This window comes from Sander vitreus, chromosome 14 (genome assembly GCF_031162955.1).
Source record: "Sander vitreus isolate 19-12246 chromosome 14, sanVit1, whole genome shotgun sequence".
NCBI classification, from domain to species: Eukaryota; Metazoa; Chordata; class Actinopteri; order Perciformes; family Percidae; genus Sander; species Sander vitreus.
This window is the reverse complement of record NC_135868.1, coordinates 2,383,828-2,408,315: the sequence shown is the minus strand read 5'-3', so window position 1 is coordinate 2,408,315 and position 24,488 is coordinate 2,383,828. Positions and strand designations below refer to the sequence as shown.

Below are 24,488 nucleotides of genomic sequence, written 5' to 3'. Positions count from 1 at the left end.
CTTGTAGTTACATTTTTCGAGAGGTGACGTCAGGTTACGGCGTAGGGTCCGGCGTAGACGCAGAGGGGTCTGCGGGGGTACGCCGTTGAGTCGACGCAGAAGCGTAAATCAGCTTTTTAATTTAACATCATTCCTAATACAGTCCTACCATATTTACCAACCCAACACCCATTTAACATTTGGTGGAGATGTGCTAACATTCAATTACATTCTTTTCATAATCTGCAGAAAATTGTGCCTCAGCAGATTGGGTCTGATTGTGTAATGACTTATCAGTGATGTGGTGTCAGAGGGGAACATTGTGAGCGGGAAGTTGTTGCTCATATTTTGAGTGTTTGTACCCTGGGGCTGTGATATTAGTACTTTTACTGCAGTAACAGATCTGAATACTTCAGGCCAAGGGCGATTACAGGATTTTTAAATCCTCCTTCCTTTCATCCTTACTTCCTTCTCTGCATTTCTTCCCTTCCTCCTTTCCTACGCACTTCCTTTTCTTCCGCCTTCTTTCCTTCCTTCTCTTTTTCCATCCATCCTTGCCTCTTTACTTTCATCCTTCTTTCCATCCCGCCTCTTTTCTTCCCTTCCTTCTTCCTTCTTTCCTTCCCTCCTTACTTACTTACTTAAAAACTAAAAACGATTCATCGGTTTGAGTCATTTTTAATGAAAAAATAGCAACGCTTTTGTGATGTCTGCTTCTTAAATGCGAACAAGTTTACCTGTTTTATCATGAAGAAATGACCCAAACTGATTAATGGATTATCAGAATAGTTGGAGATTAATGTAACAGATGATAACTAATCCGTTCATCTTTGCAGCTCTCCATCAGATATCTTTATAATCAAAAGTATTTTGTCTAAATGTTGACACTTCTTCTTAGAGCCCAAGCACCAAAGGAACTGTTTGGTTTGGAAAGATTAGTTGTTTGCTGCACAAACATGGGAACTGGGTTAGATTTGGATCTACAACTTTAATGCAAATAAAGCGAATGAAAACTGAATCTTCAGTTTGAATGACTCAGAACTTCAACAGGTGAAAGATAGAGGTCGACCGATATGGGTTTTTCTCTGGCCAATGCCAATCTTTAGAAATCAGGGTCAGCTGATGGCCGATAAATGCTGCCGATTTATTTTGGCCGATATGTGCTTGTTTTTAAACCTCTATTTGAAAGATAAAATGTAACACTAATAATTACTTAAGATACACAAAATAAACATTAAAATGTACTCAGTCTTTGCCTTTCTGCTGCTTAGTATTCTGCTAAAATACAAGAAATTGCTCGTTGAATTTAAAACAAATGAAAGGAAAGTGTAGCCATGATGTGCTTTGTCAATTAAATCTGTTATTTATTTTGCCAAATGTTACCGGTTCAGCAGATAAAATACCCATAATACTATATTATGAGCCATACAGAAAGTGATATGTTATTATTAATCTCAACACAGTTTCCTCCTAACTGCTGTTGAATCACATGAGATTAGGGCTATCTAAAGTAAATTCTTGTTCACTTTGTTAAATCATTGTTCATTTGTTGAAGTGTTTTATCTGTGTTTTGGGGATCCTAAACATACCTACTGTTACTACATGTTCTGCTACACTCATTAAGATCTCATCTGAGCAGATTTCTGTCTCTTAGTTGTAATTAAAAACTCGTCCAGCCAATTTAATAAAATTAAGGGTTTTATTTGTGCTTGAGTCCATAAATGCAGTTAATGGATACAGGCACGGATAATTGAAGGCTCTGTTAACTGTCTGCTAGCAACGATTAGCTCCGGTTAGCGATTAGCTCCTGCCAGCTCTAGTTATCTCCGTTTATAAAGATATGGAGCGTAGGAGACTGCCACGGATAGGGGTAACAACCGAACTCTGATAAGTGACGTTTGGGGAGCTTTCACAGCGGCGTGGCCACGGTGTTTCTATGGTTTTATTAGTACAGTTAATCCCACGGCAAGACCACCAGCAGCATGCTACTACTAATGATAGCATCTGAGCCTAAAGTGTTGTTGACGCTGTCATGCACGCAGCGCAAAACTCGGATATCGGCCGATGCCGATTATGTAAAAAATGCCAAAAATCGGCCAATTAATCGGTCGACCTCTAGTGAAAGATGAATTTAAATTCTCTGAGTTTGTGCTGTCTCTCTGCATCTTTAGTAACATCTATCTCTGTATGTTTCCTGTTTCCTGCAGATGTTCAGCAGCTGTTGTGGGTTAAAGAGCAGCAGGAGTGTAGCTCCAGTGTGGACCAGCAGGAGCCAGAGCCCCCCCCAAACATTAAAGAGGAACAGGAGGAACTGTGGAGCAGTCAGGAGGGAGAGCAGCTTCAAGGGCTTGAGGAGGCTGATATCACCAAGTTCCCATTCACTCCTGTCCCGATGAAGAGTGAAGATGATGAAGAGAAAGCTCAGTCCTCACAGCTTCATCAGAGACAAACTCAACACATGGAAACAGAAGCTGATGGAGAGGACTGTGGAGGACCAGAACCAGCCAGGAACTCACATCCACATCCACTTTTACAACCAGAGACTGAAGACAAAGCTTCAGACTGTTCTGAACCGGAGACTGACATCAGCGACGAGGACTGTAAGCTGAGCAGAGAACCTCAGCCAGCTTTAAGCTCTCCAAATAACGATATAGTGCCCGTCAGTGATGTCGCGAGTAAATCTGGCAAAAAGTCTTTTGTCTGCGGCGAATGTGGGCGAAGGTTTGGCCGCAAGGACAGTCTGCGGAGACACATGAGGTTCCACACGGGCGAGAAGCCGTACAGCTGCTCCGTCTGCAGCAAGCGCTTCTCCCAGAGGCCCAACCTGATCCGCCACATGAGGTGTCACTCCGGAGAGAAACCCTTCGGCTGCTCCTTCTGCGACGCCAGCTTTGCCGTGCGCAGCGCCCTGGTGAACCACATGAGGATCCACACAGGCGAGAAGCCATTTGGCTGCGTGTACTGTGACAAGAGCTTCACGCAGAAGGGCGGCCTGAAGAAGCACATGACCGTGCACACGGGGGAGAAGCCGTACCGCTGCCCCGCGTGCGACAAAAGCTTCTCCCAGAAGGCCAACCTGACGTACCACTTCTCGGTGCACACGGGGCAGAAGCAGTTCGGCTGCAGTGTCTGCGACAAACGCTTCTCGTGGCAGTCGCAGGTCAAAAGTCATAAGTGTGTCGGCGAGAGCAGCAGCAGCTGAAAACAAACTTTCTGCTTTGTGTCTAATGTGTATATGACGTACGTACAACGCTGGGTACTGAATTTTAGACTTTTTAGGCACCGACCGAATTGCCTCTTTGGTATCGAATATGGAAAAATTATAGTTTTTTCATAATTTCAAACCTTTTATTGAACAACTGTTCAGAGCTGGGTACAGATTTCAAAACTTCTTAGTATCGAAAAATCGTCATTCAATACCTATTAAGTAAATCGCATCAGCGTCAGTGAGCCAATCAGCACGCAGCATGCTTCTACCAAGCTCTAATAATGTCTGTGATTGGCTGTCTAACATTATACGTTGTAGAGACACGCAGGAACAACTATGTTACACAGAGACGGAGCTCATATAGTCTGAGCTGGAAAATACATAAAAAAGATTGGTGCCGTAATGTGTAAAAGTATCATTTAGGAACTGGTATCGATGTCACAGTATTAGTATCGGTACCAAAACGATACCCAGCCCTACGTACTGTATGTACAGTATGTGATGTGCATGCACCCTGGGAGAAAGAGAAGAAAATCCCAGGACCATCATATTAAATAATATTTCTATAAAAGAAGTACTGAGAACATGTCCCCAACCCGGGCTGGGAACTCTGACGCGTGGGCTTCAACTAGGGCTGAACAATTAATCAGAATTAAATCCAACTCTTAAAAAAAGGGGGACACAATTTGTTAGAGGCTCAATGTGTCAAAATACAATTTTAAAAAAGGTCCATGTGTTAAATGTTTTCAAAGCCTTTTTGGTATTTAGGAATTACATTGTTGTAATGCTCAAACTCACAAAGGAAAAGTATAAAGTATGTTTGTTTTTTTTCTTTTTTAACTGTTTACATTCATGAATGTATTTTGCGATCATTTTCTTTTGTTTGAGTCTGGTACAAAATACCAACTTCTCCCACATTAAAACAAGATCTTTATAGTTATGGACAATGGGGAATCTGCGGAAGTTTTGCCAGAAAGTTTTGGGTGTGGTTCCCTGTCTGTTCTACCAAACACGACGCAGAGACTTTCTAAAATAGTCAACTTTTACGTAAAACAATCTGAATTTCTTTCTCAAAATATTCGGAGTATTTTTCCAGTGGGAATGAGAGGGGGAAACGTAGCAGCAGATATTCCTTGCTGCCTGAGGCTACATTTACATCACTACGTTTTGGTTTAAAATCTTCTGCTACGTTTCCCCCTCTCATTCCCCCTGCTCTGGTGTTTCCCCCCCTCATTCCCCCTGCTCTGGTGTTTCCCCCCCTCATTCCCCCTGCTCTGGTGTTTCCTCCTCTCATTCCCCCTGCTCTGGTGTTCCCCCCTCTCATTCCCCCTGCTCTGGCGTTTCCCCCTCTCATTCCCCCCTGCTCTGGCGTTCCCCCCTCTCGTTCCCCCCTGCTCTGGTGTTTCCCCCTCTCGTTCCCCCTGCTCTGGTGTTCCCCCCTCTCGTTCCCCCTGCTCTGGCGTTTCCCCCTCTCATTCCCCCTGCTCTGGTGTTTCCCCCTCTCATTCCCCCTGCTCTGGTGTTCCCCCCTCTCATTCCCCCTGCTCTGGTGTTTCCCCCCTCTCAGTCCCCCTGCTCTGGTGTTTCACCCTCTCATTCCCCCCTGCTCTGGTGTTCCCCCCTCTCATTCCCCCCTGCTCTGGTGTTCCCCCCTCTCATTCCTCCTGCTCTGGTGTTACCCCCTCTCATTCCCCCTGCTCTGGTGTTCCCCCTCTCATTCCCCCCTGCTCTGGCGTTTCCCCCTCTCATTCAAAAACACTTGGTGCACCGAGATCACTTTTTGGCTCAAAACTCAAACGCTTAAAAACCAAAACGTAGCGATGGAGATGGAGCCTAAAAGACAAACTTCCAATGTTCTGCTGCATATTTGGATCACATTTATTATATCGATAAAAATGATAGTTCTATAAAGGAAGTGCTGAAGACAGACCCCAATGTAAAATATCAAAAGTTTCCATGTAAGTGAAGAAAACATTTATTTAAATGAAATGTTGTTGTTAAATAAAACTGAGTGGCTTCATCTGTTAATCTGCTGTTTTTATTAAAACATTACATGTTTTTTTTTGTAAGAAATAAACATGCAGGCCTTCACAATAAAACGTATTCAAATCACTTCTTTTTCAACATAGGACTTTTATTGTGACAGAGCATGTCACGTTTTAGAGTAGGACATTTTTCTTTTTTCTAAAATAGTCAACATTTTCGTAAAACAATCTGACTTTCTTTCTCAAAATATTCGGAGTATTTTTACAGTGTGGTATTAGTACTGCAGTAGAGGATCTGAAGTATACTTGTTTTGATATGAAGTTGTTTGCAATCTGCCATAAGAACATAAAGAACAAGTCTTATTTTGAAGCGTGTTCCCGGAAGTGGTAATAATAGATGTTTGGACAGTGGCTGTCAGCGTCTGAAGCGACAGAAAAAAGCGCCCTTCAGCGTGTTTGTAGAACGTAGCGGGGAGAGCAGCAGCTCCACGGGGTTTAGAGAGGAGGATGTAAGGGGGGGATTCCGCATAAGGTTGGTTGGTCAAAGCCCACCCACGACCTTTTCCTAAACCCAACCGTCCCGTTCTTCCCGCGTGTCACCGACCTTTTCCTCAACATAACTGCGTCAAAAGGGACGCCAATAGTCCTGACCAAGCGCGTTTAGATAAAGCGCGTTATATGACGCTAAAGGAGACTTTAAGCATCAATAACGACGACAAAGGCACCTGACCAGGCGTCCGTATTTCACGAGATGGGAGTGAGAATGTGATGAGCGCTTTACATGGTACTCAAAGACACTTTACAGGAAAACCAACACATACAACAAGCTTATTAGAAGCAATTAAAATTAATAAAGCAGTAACTATCAGGTGAGAACTGTAAGACTACTGTATGTGGAAAGCTGATCTGAAGAGTGTTTTGAATGTCTCCAGGTCAGTACAGTCACGGATGTGTATGAGTAAAACACACACACACACACACACACACACACACACACACACACACACACTACTGACACGCTAGGATTTCATTTTCAATAGTGTATATGAGAGATCCATTTGTTCTGTAAAGTTAAAAAGTAAAAATAAAAAAAATCCTTTTCAAAACAGGACAAAAGCATAAAAGGTTTCATTTAATTATGAAATGATAAAAGCACTGCCTTAATAAGCATGTGTGGTGAATATATATTTCACTGTGATGATTTATTTTGTTCTTCACACAGAGACACACACACACACACACAAAGACACATACACACAGACACACACACAGAGACACACACACACACACACACACACACACACACACATACACACACACAGAGACACACACACACACACACACACACACACACACACAAAGACACATACACACACACACACACACACACACACACACACACACACATACAGAGACACACACACACACACACATACACACACACAGAGACACACACACACACACACACACACACAGAGACACACACACACAAAGACACATACACACAGACACACACACAGAGACACACACACACACACACACACACACACACACACACACACACACACACACACACACACACACACACACACACACATACACACACACACACACACACACACACACACACATACAGAGACACACACACACACACACACACACACAGAGACACACACACATACACACACACACACAGAGACACACACACACACAGAGACACACACAGTCTATAAGTCAGTCCAACTGAGAGACATTGAGTGACATGTTTCAATAAAACAGAAGCAATGTGCTGATTCACAATATTAATAATAGTTATTATTTAGTATTTTATTCATTTAACAATCCTTCATGTGCCTGACAGATTCTTCTGTAATGCGTTCGGACATTTATTCTGAAGGTCCCAAAACATAGCTGGACAGGAAGTGCTGTTAGTAAGATCGCCTGTGACTGTGCAGCCCGTTAAGTTCGCTTTGTACATGTAGTGTGTGTGTGTGTGTGTGTGTGTGTGTGTGTGTGTGTGTGTGTGTGCGTGTGTGTGTGTGCGCGCGTGCGTGTGCGTGCGTGCGTGTGCTCCATCAGAGCCTCTGTGTGTCCGGATAAACTGAATGTAGGGACTGTTTGATGTTATTGCCGGCGTTTATGTAGAGAAAGCGGTAAAATGTGTAAAGTCCAGATGCTGAGAGCGTTGGTGGAGCAGCGACTAACTGCGGCTGCTGAAGAGATATTTGGGCTGTTTGAAAGAACGATAGCAGAGTACGAGGAGGAACTTTGTCGTTCAAAAGAGGAGAACGAGCGACAACGGGAGCTACTGGACGCTGTTTTCAACCCTCAGCTTCGGTTACACAGAGCAGGTTTGGTCATTAAACCTTCAGTTGATCTTTCTCTCCTTCCTGTCATCTCTTCTCTCAGCAACGATAGGACGATAGGACGGATGTAAATAAGCATTTATTCACAAGATCTACTGTAATCTTCGCTCTTTAACGGGCCTTCGCCAAACCCACCAGACTCCATGTAAATAATCAGTACTTTTATCATCGTAAAACGAACTTCATTCAAAGTGGACAGAGACACAATAAAACTATCAAAAGCCGTCTTGGTTCATCTTTCCACTGTTCCAATAATCACCACTCTGGTTTGGTTGATATTAACCCTTAATTCACCGATTTACATGTGGAACTATGCTGGCTCTATACACCCTAAAAGTACAGATTATTTACATGGAGTCTGGTTTCATCCCTTTACTTCTTCCTCTCTGGTCTCTCTCTCTTTATACTGACATCTGCGCAGCCGCCAGGACAACAGCAGAGCAGCTCTATTCTCTTCTAACTAAACGGCGTTGAATCTGTTAAATGTTTGTGACTTTATTTCGCTTCGTTTCTCACATTCAACAAACAGCTGTTACAGTGAACAACCTCTCACTCAATGTGTAGCCTACAGCTAACTGAATCCGTGGCAGTTTTATTACTTCCTGTTTATGTCCCTAAAGCATTATGGGATCTGTAGTTTCACAGCTTACATGACTAGATGGTGAAGTTGTCTCAGTCAAAGGTGTAATAATAAAGAAGTGTATAAACAGTTGTAATAGTAGCTAAAAGTATTGACTAAACAGCTGAAATATTTAGCTTAAAGTACTGACTAAACAGTTTAAATAGTTAGCTAAAAGTACTGACTAAACAGTTTAAATAGTTAGCTAAAAGTATTGACTAAACAGTTAAAATAGTTAGCTAAAAGTACTGACTAAACAGTTGAAATATTTAGCTAAAAGTACTGACTAAACAGTTTAAATAGTTAGCTAAAAGTACTGACTAAACAGTTAAAATAGTTAGCTAAAAGTATTGACTAAACAGTTGAAATATTTAGCTAAAAGTACTGACTAAACAGTTTAAATAGTTAGCTAAAAGTACTGACTAAACAGTTTAAATAGTTAGCTAAAAGTACTGACTAAACAGTTTAAATAGTTAGCTAAAAGTACTGACTAAACAGCTGAAATATTTAGCTAAAAGTACTGACTAAACAGCTGAAATATTTAGCTAAAAGTACTGACTAAACAGTTTAAATAGTTAGCTAAAAGTACTGACTAAACAGCTGAAATATTTAGCTAAAAGTACTGACTAAACAGTTTAAATATTTAACTAAAAGTACTGACTAAACAGCTGAAATATTTAGCTGAAAGTACTGACTAAACAGCTGAAATAGCTAAAAGTACTGACTAAACAGTTTAAATAGGTAGCTAAAAGTACTGTCTAAACAGTTGACATAGTTAGCTAAAAGTACTGACTCAACAGTTGAAATAGTTAGCTAAAAGTACTGACTCAACAGTTGAAATAGCTAAAAGTACTGACTAAACAGTTGACATAGCTAAAAGTACTGACTAAACAGTTGACATAGTTAGCTAAAAGTACTGTCTAAACAGTTGACATAGCTAAAAGTACTGACTAAACAGTTGAAATAGTTAGCTAAAAGTACTGACTAAACAGTTGAAATAGTTAGCTAAAAGTACTGACTAAACAGTTGAAATAGTTAGCTAAAAGTACTGACTAAACAGTTGAAATAGTTAGCTAAAAGTACTGACTAAACAGTTGAAATAGTTAGCTAAAAGTACTGACTAAACAGTTGAAATAGTTAGCTAAAAGTACTGACTAAACAGTTGAAATAGTTAGCTAAAAGTACTGACTAAACAGTTGAAATAGTTAGCTAAAAGTACTGACTAAACAGTTGAAATAGTTAGCTAAAAGTACTGACTAAACAGTTGAAATAGTTAGCTAAAAGTACTGACTAAACAGTTGAAATAGTTAGCTAAAAGTACTGACTAAACAGTTGAAATAGTTAGCTAAAAGTACTGACTAAACAGTTGAAATAGTTAGCTAAAAGTACTGACTAAACAGCTGAAATATTTAGCTAAAAGTACTGACTAAACAGTTTAAATAGTTAGCTAAAAGTACTGACTAAACAGTTTAAATAGTTTAGCTAAAAGTACTGACTAAACAGCTGAAATATTTAGCTAAAAGTACTGACTAAACAGCTGAAATAATTAGCTAAAAGTACTGACTAAACAGTTTAAATAGTTAGCTAAAAGTACTGACTAAACAGTTGTAACAGTTAGCTAAAAGTACTGAGACTTTACTATCAGTCTCACTCGAGAATAGGCCGGAGGACTGGCACTATCGGTAACGCCGCTGTTGTTACAATATCTCAATGAGAATCATGACGTTGCAGTCAATAATCCATTCATGAGTGGTGATCCACAGGCTAAAAGCCAAAACACACCGGGTGCGTAAGCGTCACATATGTGCGCTCATGTTATTCAATCTGTCCGTTCATAGAGAGAGAGAGAGAGAGAGAGAGAGAGAGAGAGAGAGAGAGAGAGAGAGAGAGAGAGAGAGAGAGAGAGACACAGAGAGAGAGACAGGGAGAGAGAGAGAGAGAGAGAGAGAGAGAGACAGAGAGAGAGAGAGAGAGAGAGAGAGAGAGAGAGAGACACAGAGAGAGAGACAGGGGAGAGAGAGATATCTCTTTGTGACCGGCACGTAGAAAATGCGTCCGGTATGAATGGCCAGGCGCACGTTCAGGCACGTATCTACGCTAGAGCTGTCAGTCTTCCTCTATAATACCATTTGAATTTCATTTGTTATTTTTTTAAATGTAATGCTCAAATGCAGCCTGTTATTAACATGTACTACACTACTCAGGCTAATGCATTGTCAGTGCCTCTATAAGCATGTGGTTTGTGTTGTGACTTCCAACATCAGCCTGGCCTTGAAGGGGATCTATGTCACGGCGCATTGCATTTCTGGCACGCCGCTCTTTGTTTACATTATATTCCACCACGAGCACACAGCGACAAATACAAATCAAAAGAGAAACATTATCCAACAAGTGTAGTGAAGCAGTTCTGTTGTAAAGGCTAACTGTGCTCAGTTAGCACGATGACATCATGTTAGAAAGCACAGCCAAAACTATTTGTCATAAACTAAGTAACAAACGATGCTAACTAACTAACGCTACTTGGTACGTAACGTTAGGTCAGAATGCCTTGTGTTTCTCACTCCCGTAACTTATTGTTCATCAGACATGAGAAGAGGGAGGTTAGGGTCTCATTAGGGTTTAGTAAACTGACTGGATGCTCTCTCTGTTTCACTTCCTGCCTTGCTGTCCGGACTGCCCGCGGCTCGCATGAAAATTCACGCTTCACACACGCTTCTGGGACGGAATATCAAGCATTGACTTGAATGGCCGTCATTGCTCGTGGGGCCCGCGGCGCCTCCAATTGTTCTGTGTATATTAGTGTTACATTTTATCTTTCAAATAGAGGTTTAAAAACAAGCACATATCGGCCAAATATCAGCCAAAATAAATCGGCAGCATTTATCAGCCATCGGCTGACCCTGATTTCTAAAGATCGGCATTGGCCAGAGAAAACCCATATCGGTCGACCTCTAGTCTAAACAGTTGTCTGTATTTGATTTTGTATTCTGTTTCCTGCAGATGTGCAGCAGCTGTTGGTGGTTAAAGAAGAGGTTCCCCCTGAGCAGCAGGAGTGTAGCTCCAGTGTGGATCAGCAGGAGCCAGAGCCCCCCCCACACATTAAAGAGGAACAGGAGGAACTATGGAGCAGTCAGGACGGAGAGCAGCTTCAAGGGCTGGAGGAGGCTGATATCACCAAGTTCCTATTTCCTCCTGTCCCTGTGAAGAGTGAAGATGATGAAGAGGAAGCTCAGTCCTCACAGCTTCATCAAAGACAAACTCAACACATGGAAACAGAAGCTGATGGAGAGGACTGTGGAGGACCAGAACCAGCCAGGAACTCACATCCACATCCACTTTTACAACCAGATACTGAAGACCAGACTGGAGACTCTTCTGAACCTGAGACTGATGACAGTGCTGATTGGAAGGAGACCAGAGAACCTCAGTCAGATTTAAACTTTCTGAAAAATACTGAAGTCCCGGTAAGTCGTACGACTGATACCACTGGGGAAAAACTGTTAGGGGGCTCTGAGTATTGGAAAAGACTTGGCTGCAACACACTTAAGTATCGCACGGTCATAAAGAAGATTCTGTTCAGCTGCAGCGTTTGTGACCAAAGTTTCACCTGGTACAAACAGCTCAGGAACCATCAGTGTGTCGGCCGTCAGAGTCAAACTGAGGAGAACAGAGAGGCAGCTGAGGACACGGAATCAGAAGCTGATGTAGAGGACTGTGGAGGAGCAGAACCAGTCAGGAACTCACATCCACATCCATTTTTACAACCAGAGACTGAAGACCAGACTGGAGACTCTTCAGGATTTAAAACAAAGGGCGGTGATGATGATCAGACTGACCACAGTGATCCTCAGTCAACTCTGAAAAGTAACAAAGTCCCTGTGAGCGATGAGAGACATACAGGAGAGAAAACTTTCAGCTGTTCAGTTTGTAAGAAAGGTTTCAAATACAGAGGTTTTTTTGTGAAGCACATGAGAACGCACATGAGAGAGACAACGTCCTCCGTTAGTGACGCTCACAGTGACATACGTTTAAAACCAGACACCGAAGACGAGACTGGAGACTTTTCTGAATTTAAAACTGACGTCAGTGATCATCGGACCGATCCCAGTGAACCTCAGTCAACTCTGAAATGTAACAGAGTCCCTGTGAGCGTTAAGAAAACTGAAAACAAGAGACAGTTCAGCTGCTCTGAGTGTGGGAAAAGATTTAGCAAGAAGACAAATCTTAAGGTACATATGATAGTTCACTCAGCAGACAAACCGTTCAGCTGCACAGTTTGTGGTAAAAGTTTTTCTCAGAAGGGGAACTTAGTTCGTCACATGCCACATCACACCGGAGAGGAAAAATACAGCTGTATGGTTTGTGAGAGACATTTTAAATTCAAAGGAGATGTCTGGAGACACATGACAATCCACACAACAGAGACACCGTCTACTTCCTGTGGTAGTGCCGCAAAAAAGCAGCCGGAGGAGAGCTCCAGTCTGAACCAGGAGGACCCAGATCCACATTTACAACCCGAAGACAAGACTGGAGACTCTTCTGAACCGGAGAGAGAAGTCGGTGATAGTTCGAAAGAGAGCAGGGAACGGCAGTTTGGTTTGATGTCTCGGAAAAACATCAAAGTGTCAGCTGAGAAAGCACATAGCTGCTCTTTTTGTGGCAAAAGTTTTGCCCGTAAGTTCTGTCTGAAGGTCCACATAAGACTGCACACAGGAGAGAAACCGTTCAGCTGCTCCGTCTGCAGTAAACGCTTTGTTCAGCGCTACCACTACCTGGAACACACCAGGCTTCACACGGGAGAGGACACGTTTGACTGCTCTGTGTGCGGGAAAAAGTTCGGACACAAGTTCCGACTCAGACACCACATGGGGTCTCACACGGGAGAGAAGCCGTTCAGCTGCTCCGTCTGCAGTAAAGGTTTCAGGTTCAGCGGGGAGCTGAAGCAACACGCAAGCGTTCACTCGGGGGAGAAACCTTTCGGTTGCTCCGTCTGCTTACGGGCTTTCCGTCTTAAGGTTATGTTAAAAAATCACATGAAGATCCACAGCGGGGAGTTCCCGTTCAGCTGCTCAGTTTGTGGCAAAAGATTCAGGCAAAAGGGAAATCTGAAAAAACACGCGACGAAGCACGAGATGGGAAAAGCTCCGGCTGCAGAGTGGGGTGACCGCGGGAATACCGTGACCCGCGGGAGTCCCGTGACCCGCGGGAGTCCCGTGACCCGCGGGAGTCCCGAAAAATGCGGTATGGGAGTCAATCTCACTGTTGGTAACGTGATAGGGACGGAATAGAGCATAGAAATCAACGGGAGTGGGCGGGATGTAGGGCCCTTTGATTTCCGTGATGCGGAAAACGCGGAATCTACACATGAAAACGGAGTTCTCTTATACACGCGGAATCGCACGGAATTTGCATATATTTTGTTGACATATTAAATAAACAATTGTTTTGTACTTCCTTCTCATTTTTCAGTTTAAAACAACAAGAAAGGTCTCTACCTAAACTCTGGCCAAATGGCATTGTTAAACATGTTGCCTAGTAACCAAACGTCCTCACGTTCACGTTGAGTTTGTTGCGTGGGGAAAAAAGATGTCGAAGCGAATGGCTCCTGATAAGCCAACGGTGGCGAAAAAATTAAGAAACTCTCATTTGACTGCTAAATACCGGGCTGAACAATACCCCAACGACTACTATCTGGACTACAACTGTTTTGTAATTTCCGTCAACGTACCGTTGACTGGACCCGCAAAGACACGTGGAACGACCATTTGAAATCAAAAGTTCATCTCAAGAACAAAGCTAAATCCACAGCGGGCAAATCCCTCCAGGTTACCATGGAGGCAACGACAAAATCAATAGATGCAAGGCGCGAGTTTGTGCAGTGTTTCCCACACATAGACTAATTTGTGGCGGTGCGCCACACAATCAACACCGCCACATTTCTTTTCTTCTTCTTTTACGCTATTTAAAACACGCAGCGTATTCGTTCAGCTGCATTTCCTTTCCCTGCTCTCCTCCGTCTCTGTTGCTCTTGCGTCTCTCTCTCTCTGTGTCTCTCTCTCTCTCTCTCTCTCTCTCTCTCTCTCTCTCTCTCTCTCTCTCTCTCTCTCTCTCTCTGTCTCTCTCTCTCTCTCTCTCTCTCTCTCTCTCACTCACTCACTCACACACACACACACACACACACACACACTCTTTGTCTTCATTGCGCCATCTTCCTGCCCAGGGACTACGGGCGGAAACTAGCAATTTGCTCCAACCTGGCACAAGACATCTATTAATGTTTTTTGTGCACTGTTCAAATAAATAAGTTACAATTAGTCATCAACTATTAAATTAATCTCCAACTATAACTGATTAATCAGTTTGAGTCATTTTTTCATGATAAAACAGGTAAACTTGTGCGATGTCAGCGTGTTAAATGTGAATATGTTCTAGTTTCTTCTCTCCTCTGGGACAGGACACTGAAGATCTTTGAGTTGTGGACAAAACGAGACATTTGAGGACGTCTTCTTGGGCTTTTTGGGAAACACTGATCCACATTTTAGAGACAGAACTACTCATCCATTCATCCAGGAAATAATCCACGATGAAAAGAATCAGTAGTTGCAGTGTTGTTGAACATAAACTTTTTTCTGGAGGGTTCTTTTGAATCTTAATTTATTCAGCTGTCGGCTCTTTTTTTTACGTTTCAGTTTGGAGTTTTTCGTCCTTCAACAGACTGACTGATGAAATGTTGAGAACTGTTGGATACGTGTAATTATTACTATTATTATTGATTTGACGATTGTTTCAGGACCGTCAGACCTGCAGCAAGAATCATTTTTATTGCTTATTGTTCAATATATTCTATTGTTCTGTTTCTTATTAAATTATATTGCTATGAGAAAGTGCTGAAAACGTGTCACCAACTTTTTCGGCGCTGAAGAGAAGTTGTTTGGTACGAATCTCACACTATGATCTTTTAAATGTTTTCCAATGAAAATGAAAAACAATGGTGTAAAAAGAATGGTTCTCTCTGAAGCGTGATTTATACTTCTGTGTTAAATCTACGCGAGGCTACGTACGTGGAGACATGTTGATGATGAGTAGACTTCATAGGTGACAGATTGGGATGTCTTCAGATTAAATGCATACATATTTCCCAACCCCAATAGCCTACGTATTGCACAAATGACACATTTCCACATAACTTATGCAGTACACAATGACATATTGAACAATCCAACAGCCCATGTATTGCACCGCTAACATATTGCATAAATCTACACTTCTGATCCAACTGAGTGAGATGCTGTTTTGTGTTCCGCAAGACCTTAAATAAGGGAAGTTGCTCTGCCTCAACCACCACTTCCTGTTCCTGTCTGTTCTAACACAACGCAGAGACTTTGCCTGAAAGATATGCTTCCACTTACGAGGCTAGATATCGTCTTACATTTTGGACATCGTTGTATCTTGATATGACAAGTGTTGTATTTCCCTGTTTTTAAAGGCTGCATTACAGTAGTAACGTCCACATGTTCCACCAAAACCAGCTCCTTCCTGAGACTATTGAGCAGCGGCACCGTGGCTCCGTCCGGAGCTTAGCCCCGCCCAAGAAGATTGTGATTGGTTTAAAGAAATGCCAATAAACCAGAGCACGTTTTTCTCCCATCCATTTTCTCCACATTTTGGACATCGTTGTATCTTGATATGACAAGTGTTGTATTTCCCTGTTTTTAAAGGCTGCATTACAGTAGTGAAGACCTTAAAAAAGGGAAGTTGCTCCGCCTGAACCACCACTTCCTGTTCCCGTCTGTTCTAACACAACGCAGAGACGCTGCCTGAAAGATATGCTCACACTTCCACTTTGCTGCTTATTCAGGTCCACAAATATATGTAAATATGTCAAATATCAAACGCTTCCAGCTAAGTGAAGAAGACATACATGCTTTTTGAAAAAATAAACATTACAGGCCTTCACAGTAAGACTTACTAAAGTCACACTTTTAATAAGTATTCTACATTCATCTGTTACAGCTGTAGTTACTAGTTACTTTAGTTACTAGTTACTTTAGTTACTCCACTACATTCATCTGTTCCAGCTTTAGTTACTAGTTACTTTAGTTACTAGTTACTTTACACATTAATATTTCTGAACACTAAACTCATGTAGTTTATAAATCTGATGTCTTATTCTAAAGTAAACTAACCAACAATATAACGACTACTAGTCAGCTGAGAGGATCAGACCTTTAAACACACAGCTGGTTGATCCTTACACACACTACAATGTTTTAATACAAAAACTACATTCTCCTGATGATACTTACACACTTTTACTGAAAGAACATTTTCACTGCAGGACTGTTACTGTAACAGAGTATTTATACAGTGTGGTATTAGTACTTTTACTGAAGTAAAGGATTTTAATAAGTCTTATTTTGCCATAATGTTGCTTGCTGCCATAAAACAGCAAGAGAAAGAACTCTTATTTTGTGAGTCTGTCTGTTTGTGTGTGTGTAAGAGTTAGACAAATGATCATAATGAAATGATAATAAGTAGCGATAAATAAATAATATTAATGATAATTAATATGGTATTAGTACTTTTACTGAAGTAAAGGATCAGAATACCAAGAAAAAGAAGACTCTTATTTTGAAGGTTGTCCCCGGAAGTGGTAGTATCTATCTCCTCCGGTTTGACCGTGAGTTGTGTTAGCAGAGTGAACTGTTAGCTGGAACTGAATAACGGCAGAACCACAACCCGTCAGAGTTTAGTTCAGTAAGCGGAGCAGAGGCGGACCGAGCCCGGATACAGCTGCTGCTCTGTGGGGGGTTAGAACCGGGAATGAAGCCGAGAACAACAACAACAGGTTTGTTTACTTTCCGCTGCTGCTAATGTTGCTAAGCTAACAGCTGGTTTCCGATCGTCTGCTTAACTTTTAACGCGTTTTATTTATGTATTTATTTGACTTTTGATACTTCACAGCTGCAGTCCGGAGCACGAAGCCAGCGTTAGCTTAGCTCGTTAGGGGCTATATGTTCAGCTGCACTCAGGGTTTCTGTCAACACCAAGCTAACACTAGCTTAGCACGTCAGGTCACATTTTAACCCCGGTGTGTATCACCATGGTATTGGTGCAGTCTAATGCATTGTATCAGCACTTTGGTCAACCTGGTTGTTTTAAATGTGCTTTACAAATAAAGTTGGATTGGATTGTAGTGGGTATACAGTACCACATAATATAGATAAATAATGGGCCTTTGCATATCAACAGCAGCAGTGGCAGCAAAAACTGTCCTGTCCTGTTAGTAGTGTTGGGCAAGTTACTTCCAAAATGTAATACATTATAGATTACTAGTTACTGTCATTTGAGAGTAATTGGTTATATTACAATATTACTGTCTCTGAATTGTAATGCGTTACACTACTTTTGGAAGTTTGATTTGGCAGCTAATTAAGCATTAAAGTCTCCTCTTTATCCACTTTAATACATCATAGATTATTCATAATATTTTGTATAATTAATATGAATATGCGAAGTAACTAAAGCTATAAAAAATAGAGAAGTAAAGTGTACAATGGGCAAGTAGGAGACATGAAAATACTCAACTAAAAGTACCTTACAGTTGTAGTGAAGTACGGCATTGTTGTGAAATGTTTGTTTATAGCACTTGAATAAGAAATTCATGTTTAGTTTACAACAGTCTAAAGGAAATGGTCAATTAGAATGTGATTAAAACTCTCTATTTACATTATTTACAGTACTTGATTTACAGCTGATATGTGAAAAGGTACACAACCTTATTTGTTTAACAGTCATTTAGTTTTCCTGCGAACCGTCACAGGAAGTGCTTTTATTTTGAAGTAGCCTACACGGAAGTTGTCTGTTGTGTACTCTTGCTAGCTTACTGAGATGAACGTGAGGCACTAGATGCAAAATGTCCATCAAGCTTAAGTTGCTCACTTTCTTAAATATAATGTCCATCTCGCAAATGTCTCTGTCTCTGCAGTCATCTCAACCGTCGAATACAGCAACAGGAACAGGAAATAACTGTGAAGAAATGTGTCGCGGTGTTGATGAATTCTTAAAAAAACAATACACCACAAAATGTTGCGTTAAAATGCGTTGTAACTTGCGTTACTGAGATTGTAACGTGTATAATATTACCGAAATGTAATTAGTAATGCATTATATTACTGTGTTACAGTAATATACAGTCCCGGGACAGTCAGACACTGTCCTGTACACTGCCAGTCACAGGACAGTGTCTGGGAGTCACAAGACAGTGTATGACTGTCCCGGGACAGTGTCCTTAGGACACTACTAACAGGACAGTGTCTGGGTGTCACAGGACATCGTCTGACTATCCCGGGACAGTGTCTGGGAGTCACAGGACAGTGTCTGGGAGTCACAAGACAGTGTATGACTGTCCCGGGACAGTGTCCTTAGGACACTACTAACAGGACAGTGTCTGGGTGTCACAGGACATCGTCTGACTATCCCGGGACAGTGTCTGGGAGTCACAGGACAGTGTCTGGGAGTCACAAGACAGTGTATGACTGTCCCGGGACAGTGTCCTTAGGACACTACTAACAGGACAGTGTCTGGGTGTCACAGGACAGCGTCTGACTATCCCGGGACAGTGTCCTTAGGACACTACTAACAGGACAGTGTCTGGGTGTCACAGGACAGCGTCTGGGAGTCACAAGACAGTGTATGACTGTCCCGGGACAGTGTCCTTAGGGACACTACTAACAGGACAGTGTCTGGGTGTCACAGGACAGCGTCTGACTATCCCGGGACAGTGTCTGGGAGTCACAGGACAGTGTCTGGGAGTCACAAGACAGTGTATGACTGTCCCGGGACAGTGTCCTTAGGACACTACTAACAGGACAGTGTCTGGGTGTCACAGGACAGCATCTGACTATCCCAGGACAGTGTCTGGGAGTCACAGGACAGTGTCTGACTATCCCGGGACAGTGTCTGGGAGTCACAGGACAGTGTCTGGGTGTCACAGGACAGTGTCTGACTGTCCCGGGACAGTCCTCAGGTCACTACTAACAGGACAGTGTCTGGGAGTCACAGGACAGTGTCTGGGTGTCACAGGACAGTGTCTGACTGTCCCGGGACAGTCCTCAGGTCACTACTAACAGGACAGTTTTTGCTGCCACTGCTTCTCCAGATCAAAGTGGGGGGTCTGGGTGTCCTCCCCCAGGGTTATTTTGAGCGTCAAAGACTTCCTTTCCTGCATTCTGATACACTTTCATACACCAATTTATGGTGGGAATACCTATGTGAAAGAAAACGCAGATGACATTCAAAATATATCAAAAATATAATGGAATACAAAGCAGAGGGCTTTCACATCAGGGACCTGAGCCTGGATCACAACAGCTGACCCCAAAGCAACGAGGACAAAATAAAATAGGTGACTTATATTAGTCTTAAATGTACGGTGAAGGGAGGATGCTGGCGTTATTGTTGGCAGAGCATTTGGGCTCGGCGAGGAGCGGGTCGATGAAAGATGAGAGAAATCTCTCTGCATGTTCTGCAGTGTTAGTTTAGTTTGCTGTCACAGTACTCGACCCTGTATTTGTGAATACAAATATCTGAAGTGAAAGTTCTGTCACAAAACTATGTTGTTGCGTATCATAGCAGATTTTTAAGTGGGTATATGGAAATCCTGGAGATTTCTTAGTGGGTATACTGCGTATACCTGCGTATCACATAGACTACACACACACACACACACACACACACAGAGACACACTCTCACACACACACACACACACACACACACACACACACACACACACACACAGCAGAGAGAGATGTATTCTTCATAGATGTTCTTTTGAACGTCCACATGTTCCACCAAAACCAGCTCCTTCCTGAGACTATTGAGCAGCGGCACCGTGGCTCCGTCCGGAGCTTAACCCCGCCCAAGAAGATTGTGATTGGTTTAAAGAAATGCCAATAAACCAGAGTACGTTTTTCTCCCATCCATTTTCTCCACATTTTGGACATCGTTGTATCTTGATATGACAAGTGTTGTATTTCCCTGTTTTTAAAGGCTGCATTACAGTAGTGAAGACCTTAAAAAAGGGAAGTTGCTCCGCCTGAACCACCACTTCCTGTTCCCGTCTGTTCTAACACAACGCAGAGACGTTGCCTGAAAGATATGCTCACACTTCCACTTTGCTGCTTATTCAGGTCCACAAATATATGTAAATATGTCAAATATCAAACGCTTCCAGCTAAGTGAAGAAGACATACATGCTTTTTGAAAAAATAAACATTACAGGCCTTCACAGTAAGACTTACTAAAGTCACACTTTTAATAAGTATTGTTGTGTTTTAGCTGACACCAGCTACAACATTACATTACTTTTAATCTCATAAATTACATTACGGGTCATCAGTTATAGGCAGCGGTGGAATGTAACTAAGTACATGTACTCCAGTACTGTACTTCAGTCCAAATGTTGAGGTACTTGTACTTTACTTGAGTCTCTACTCCGCTACATTTCAGAGAGAAATATTGTACTTTTTAGAAGTAGGAAGTCATTTTCTGAACTTAAAGACTTACTAGCTGTTCTATTAGGCTATTTGCTTTTACCCACTTAATCATTATATCCACATGACTGATTTATAAATGGACTAATGGACTACAGAAATCTTACGCCGACCACACAATGACTGCGTGGCGTGAGCGTGGCGTTTCTGTTGCATGTCAGTTGCGTGGCGGCTGTGTGGCGTTTTCTATGTCTTTGCACACCAGAAACGTGTCTGACGCAGCGCTGCTGCTGCTAGCCTTGTCTGTACACATGTATGTTTCCCATGACCATAAACATAAATATATACTGATTTGATTACAGCAAAGACAACGTCGGCAAAATAGGCTACAGAATATTTGGTTCTGTATTGACAGGTGCAATATTTGAAAATTGATAATTTTTTATTATTTTTTTTAAATTACATTTATATCTGCATTTATGTCAAAACCTAGAGACTTTCAAACATCAACATGTCATTTATTAAATATGTATTTGTGTCAAAATGACATATAAACATCTTTTGCTATTCTATTTTGCCTGGAAACTAGGGCTGTCAAAATAACGCGTTAATTTCGATTAATTAATCTGAGAAAAAATAACGCGTTAAAAAAATTAACGCAGATTAATCCATTCCATATTGACGTTTGCATACAGACGAAAATCTGGTGTCACTGATATGTCTGCGCTTCTCTCTGCTGCTCTGAAACAGACGTTACAGGAAACACAAACCCCGCTGCATGTGACGCTAGTTAACACTATACTCAACAGCAGCTAACGTTAGCCTACCGCTAGCTAGTTAACACTATACTCAACAGCAGCTAACGTTAGCCTACCGCTAGCTAGTTAACACTATACTCAACAGCAGCTAACGTTAGCCTACCGCTAGCTAGTAGCTGGATTAAACACGGTTAAATGCTGACAGCTAACACTAAACGGTGTAAAGTGTGACTGTGTTTTACTGTAGAGGATTCAACACCGGGATGTAACAATCTGCAGCTGCCGTCGGAGAAACAACACAGACGGTGCGTTCAATGAAACTGGTAAACTACAGCCTCGTGGTGCATTTGAAGTTATTGTAAATGTCCTTTTCCTATCTGGTTGTTGTTTTTGTCGTTCAACAGCAGTTTACTAGTGAAATAAGTTATTGTTATACATTATTATTAATCATTTAATGTTGACCATATGGCCTTAGCAATAAACAAGCTGTTCTTTAATGTCACCAACTGTTGTTTATTCCCCTTTTTTTCCTTTTCTTTTTTTACTTTCTTAAAAAGTATAGGTTCAGGCACCGTTAATTATGTATGCGATTAATTAATCACAGAGTATGTAATTAATTAGATAAAATGTATCTACTGGAAACATTTCTATGTTTGAAAAATAGGCGTCGGTCCTATTTCTAGCATGCACGTGTTTTCGGTGTGGCTGAGACGTGCGTGTCATGCAGGCAGTATGTATGCTCTAACCTGAAAACATGGGAGCCGAAATAAAAACGGACACGCCACGCAGCTGATACGCTCATGCCATGCAGCCAGTGTGAAGCTGGCCTTAGTCGTCTAATCAACACAGAGGGACAGCACTAGAAACTGTAAACGGACCTTTATGTGGTGCTGAAGCCGCCTACACATGCGCGATAAAACTTTTCTGCGCTGGCCGCTCCATTGTTTTCCCATGGGGAGAGCGGTGCTGCCCAACTAGGCGGAGCGCTACCCTCCTTTAAGCCGGTTCTACCGTGGATCATGTGTAGGCGGCTTTACAGTTATTAAAGATTTTTTCAGTTTTTTCAGTTTTCTTGGTTTTGTCTGATGTCCCAGTTCTCACAATTGTGTGTTTCCTGTTTCCTGCAGATGTGCAGCAGCTGTTGGTGGTTAAGGAAGAGTTTCTCCCTGAGCAGCAGGAGTGTAGCTCCAGTGTGGACCAGCAGGAGCCAGAGCCCCCCCCACACATTAAAGAGGAACAGGAGGAACTGTGGAGCAGTCAGGAGGGAGAGCAGTTTCAAGGGCTGGAGGGGGCTGATATCACAAAGTTCCCATTCACTCCTGTCCCTGTGAAGACTGAAGATGATGAAGCTTCAGGTAGGAACAACATGGACATGTTTATTTAACGTGTCTTTAGGGGAAATGAGAAAAAATCTGCAAAAATCAAAAGCATAAATGTTCAAGAGATCCTGGTTTATTTTAAGAGTGTAAAACGTGACTGAATTGTTAATGTTAATAAAGGACCTATTTCCTTTTTACATCTTTGTCCCCCGTCTCTATTTAGAGAACCGTGAGGAGATCCATGGGGTCCTTTAGGTTGTTCCTGCTTTCCTTTAGGAGGTTCTAGTTGATCTGCAGATGGTGCTTGGGGACAAAAACAGGGTTTAAACGATCATTTAGTAAGTTCTTTATGAGGTTATCGGAGTACTTGAAGTGGTTCTACTTTTGCTGCTGGACGTTCTAGTGGCCAATGAAGAGGTTCTATTAGTCCAAAAAATTGCAAATTAAGCACTTTCCTTGTTAGGCCGAATACATTTTGCCGATCAATGGCGTTTTTGATGACACGATCAAATGGCAATCAGGGTAGAGTAAGCTTAGAGCTTTATAAATGTCGGCAGTGTGGAAGCACTGTCAAAACTGTCAAAAAAGAGCAATATTTAATGATTCCGATACTAGGTCAAGTACCTAGTATCGGAATCATTAAATATTGCTCCATGCACAAACACCGACAACGAGAGACTGTTTATCACTGCATCTCATGTCATTGAGGAAAGTGTTACAACCTTCCTGGTTCGGGCTTCCATAAGTATACCCATTGTAGCCTGTGAAAGGCCTTTTCTGCGTCAGGCTCATCACAGCACGAGCTATATCTTTGGCAGAATGGATTATATGTTAGGTAGCGGTATGCTATTGAATCTTACTGCTAAATTAGAAACAGAGTGTAGCCACGTTTCCTTGATGACTTCGTTGTTGGAAATAAGCGGCGCAGTTTAATGGTGAGTTTACTATAGTCAGCTGCAAAGTGGACTTCTCTGCCGTTCACCTCAAGCTGAGAGCATCTGGCTGCCTTGAGATCCACTCAGGGTCTGTGTACCTTAGCTTCTTGCAGATCAATATGCGGGACCCACCAGTAGGGTTGGGTATCTTTCGCATCTGAACCAATACTAGTCCCGATACCGGTACCTTAAATTCGGTTCCCGGTACCCAACGATACTTTTTTCGGTACTTTCCCTCTGTAATTACAAAAAATTATTTCAGTTGTAAAAATAAGTCCTACCCTATTTATTTAGAACATTATGTTATTTTTTTAGAATATTTTACACTGACAGAAATTAAACAAAAATAAAAATAAAACCCCTTCCTATCTCCTCCCATATCCGTCCCTACAACCTATTAAATTGAATTATAAATGTCTTACTCACTGTAACTTTATTGGAAAGGTGATGTAGAAATGAAGTTGCCTTGCCTTACAACCTCAGCCTGTCAGTCAGTCCCCAGGGCACAGAAACCACCGTCTCAGAGGAAGTGTAATGTCAACAGCACCGCGACTGCTTTCGGCTCGCCATTAACATATCACAGTGAAAGGTGTCTGCGTGAAGTTTTGAAAAACTGTAACCACACTTGAAACCGCTTTATCGACATCGCCGTGACTCACTGTGACTTCAACAAAACTGCAGAGCCAACATAGTTTGCTCCGTCCGCATCTCTGCGTGCGCATGTGTGTGTGTCGGACCTCTGCTCTCTGTCATGTGCAGAGAGGACAGATAAGCTTGCGCTTACTCTCAGATACCAAAATTTGGCACTGTTTGATTTTACGTGA

The 24,488-nt window shown here is 42.0% G+C and overlaps 1 protein-coding gene across 1 annotated transcript in view; it reads left to right on the top strand.

Annotated features, from left to right (window-relative positions):
* The window catches only part of LOC144529243 (uncharacterized), a 33,045-nt gene that overhangs the window by 4,303 nt on the left and 4,254 nt on the right, over window positions 1–24,488 (top strand). Inside the window, exons 2-6 of the mRNA XM_078268247.1 lie at window positions 2,187–3,176; window positions 7,293–7,523; window positions 11,158–13,442; window positions 16,882–17,005; window positions 22,538–22,765. Of these exons, the coding sequence (XP_078124373.1) occupies window positions 2,187–3,176; window positions 7,293–7,523; window positions 11,158–13,442; window positions 16,882–17,005; window positions 22,538–22,765 (3,858 nt within the window). The remainder of the gene's footprint in view (window positions 1–2,186; window positions 3,177–7,292; window positions 7,524–11,157; window positions 13,443–16,881; window positions 17,006–22,537; window positions 22,766–24,488) is intronic.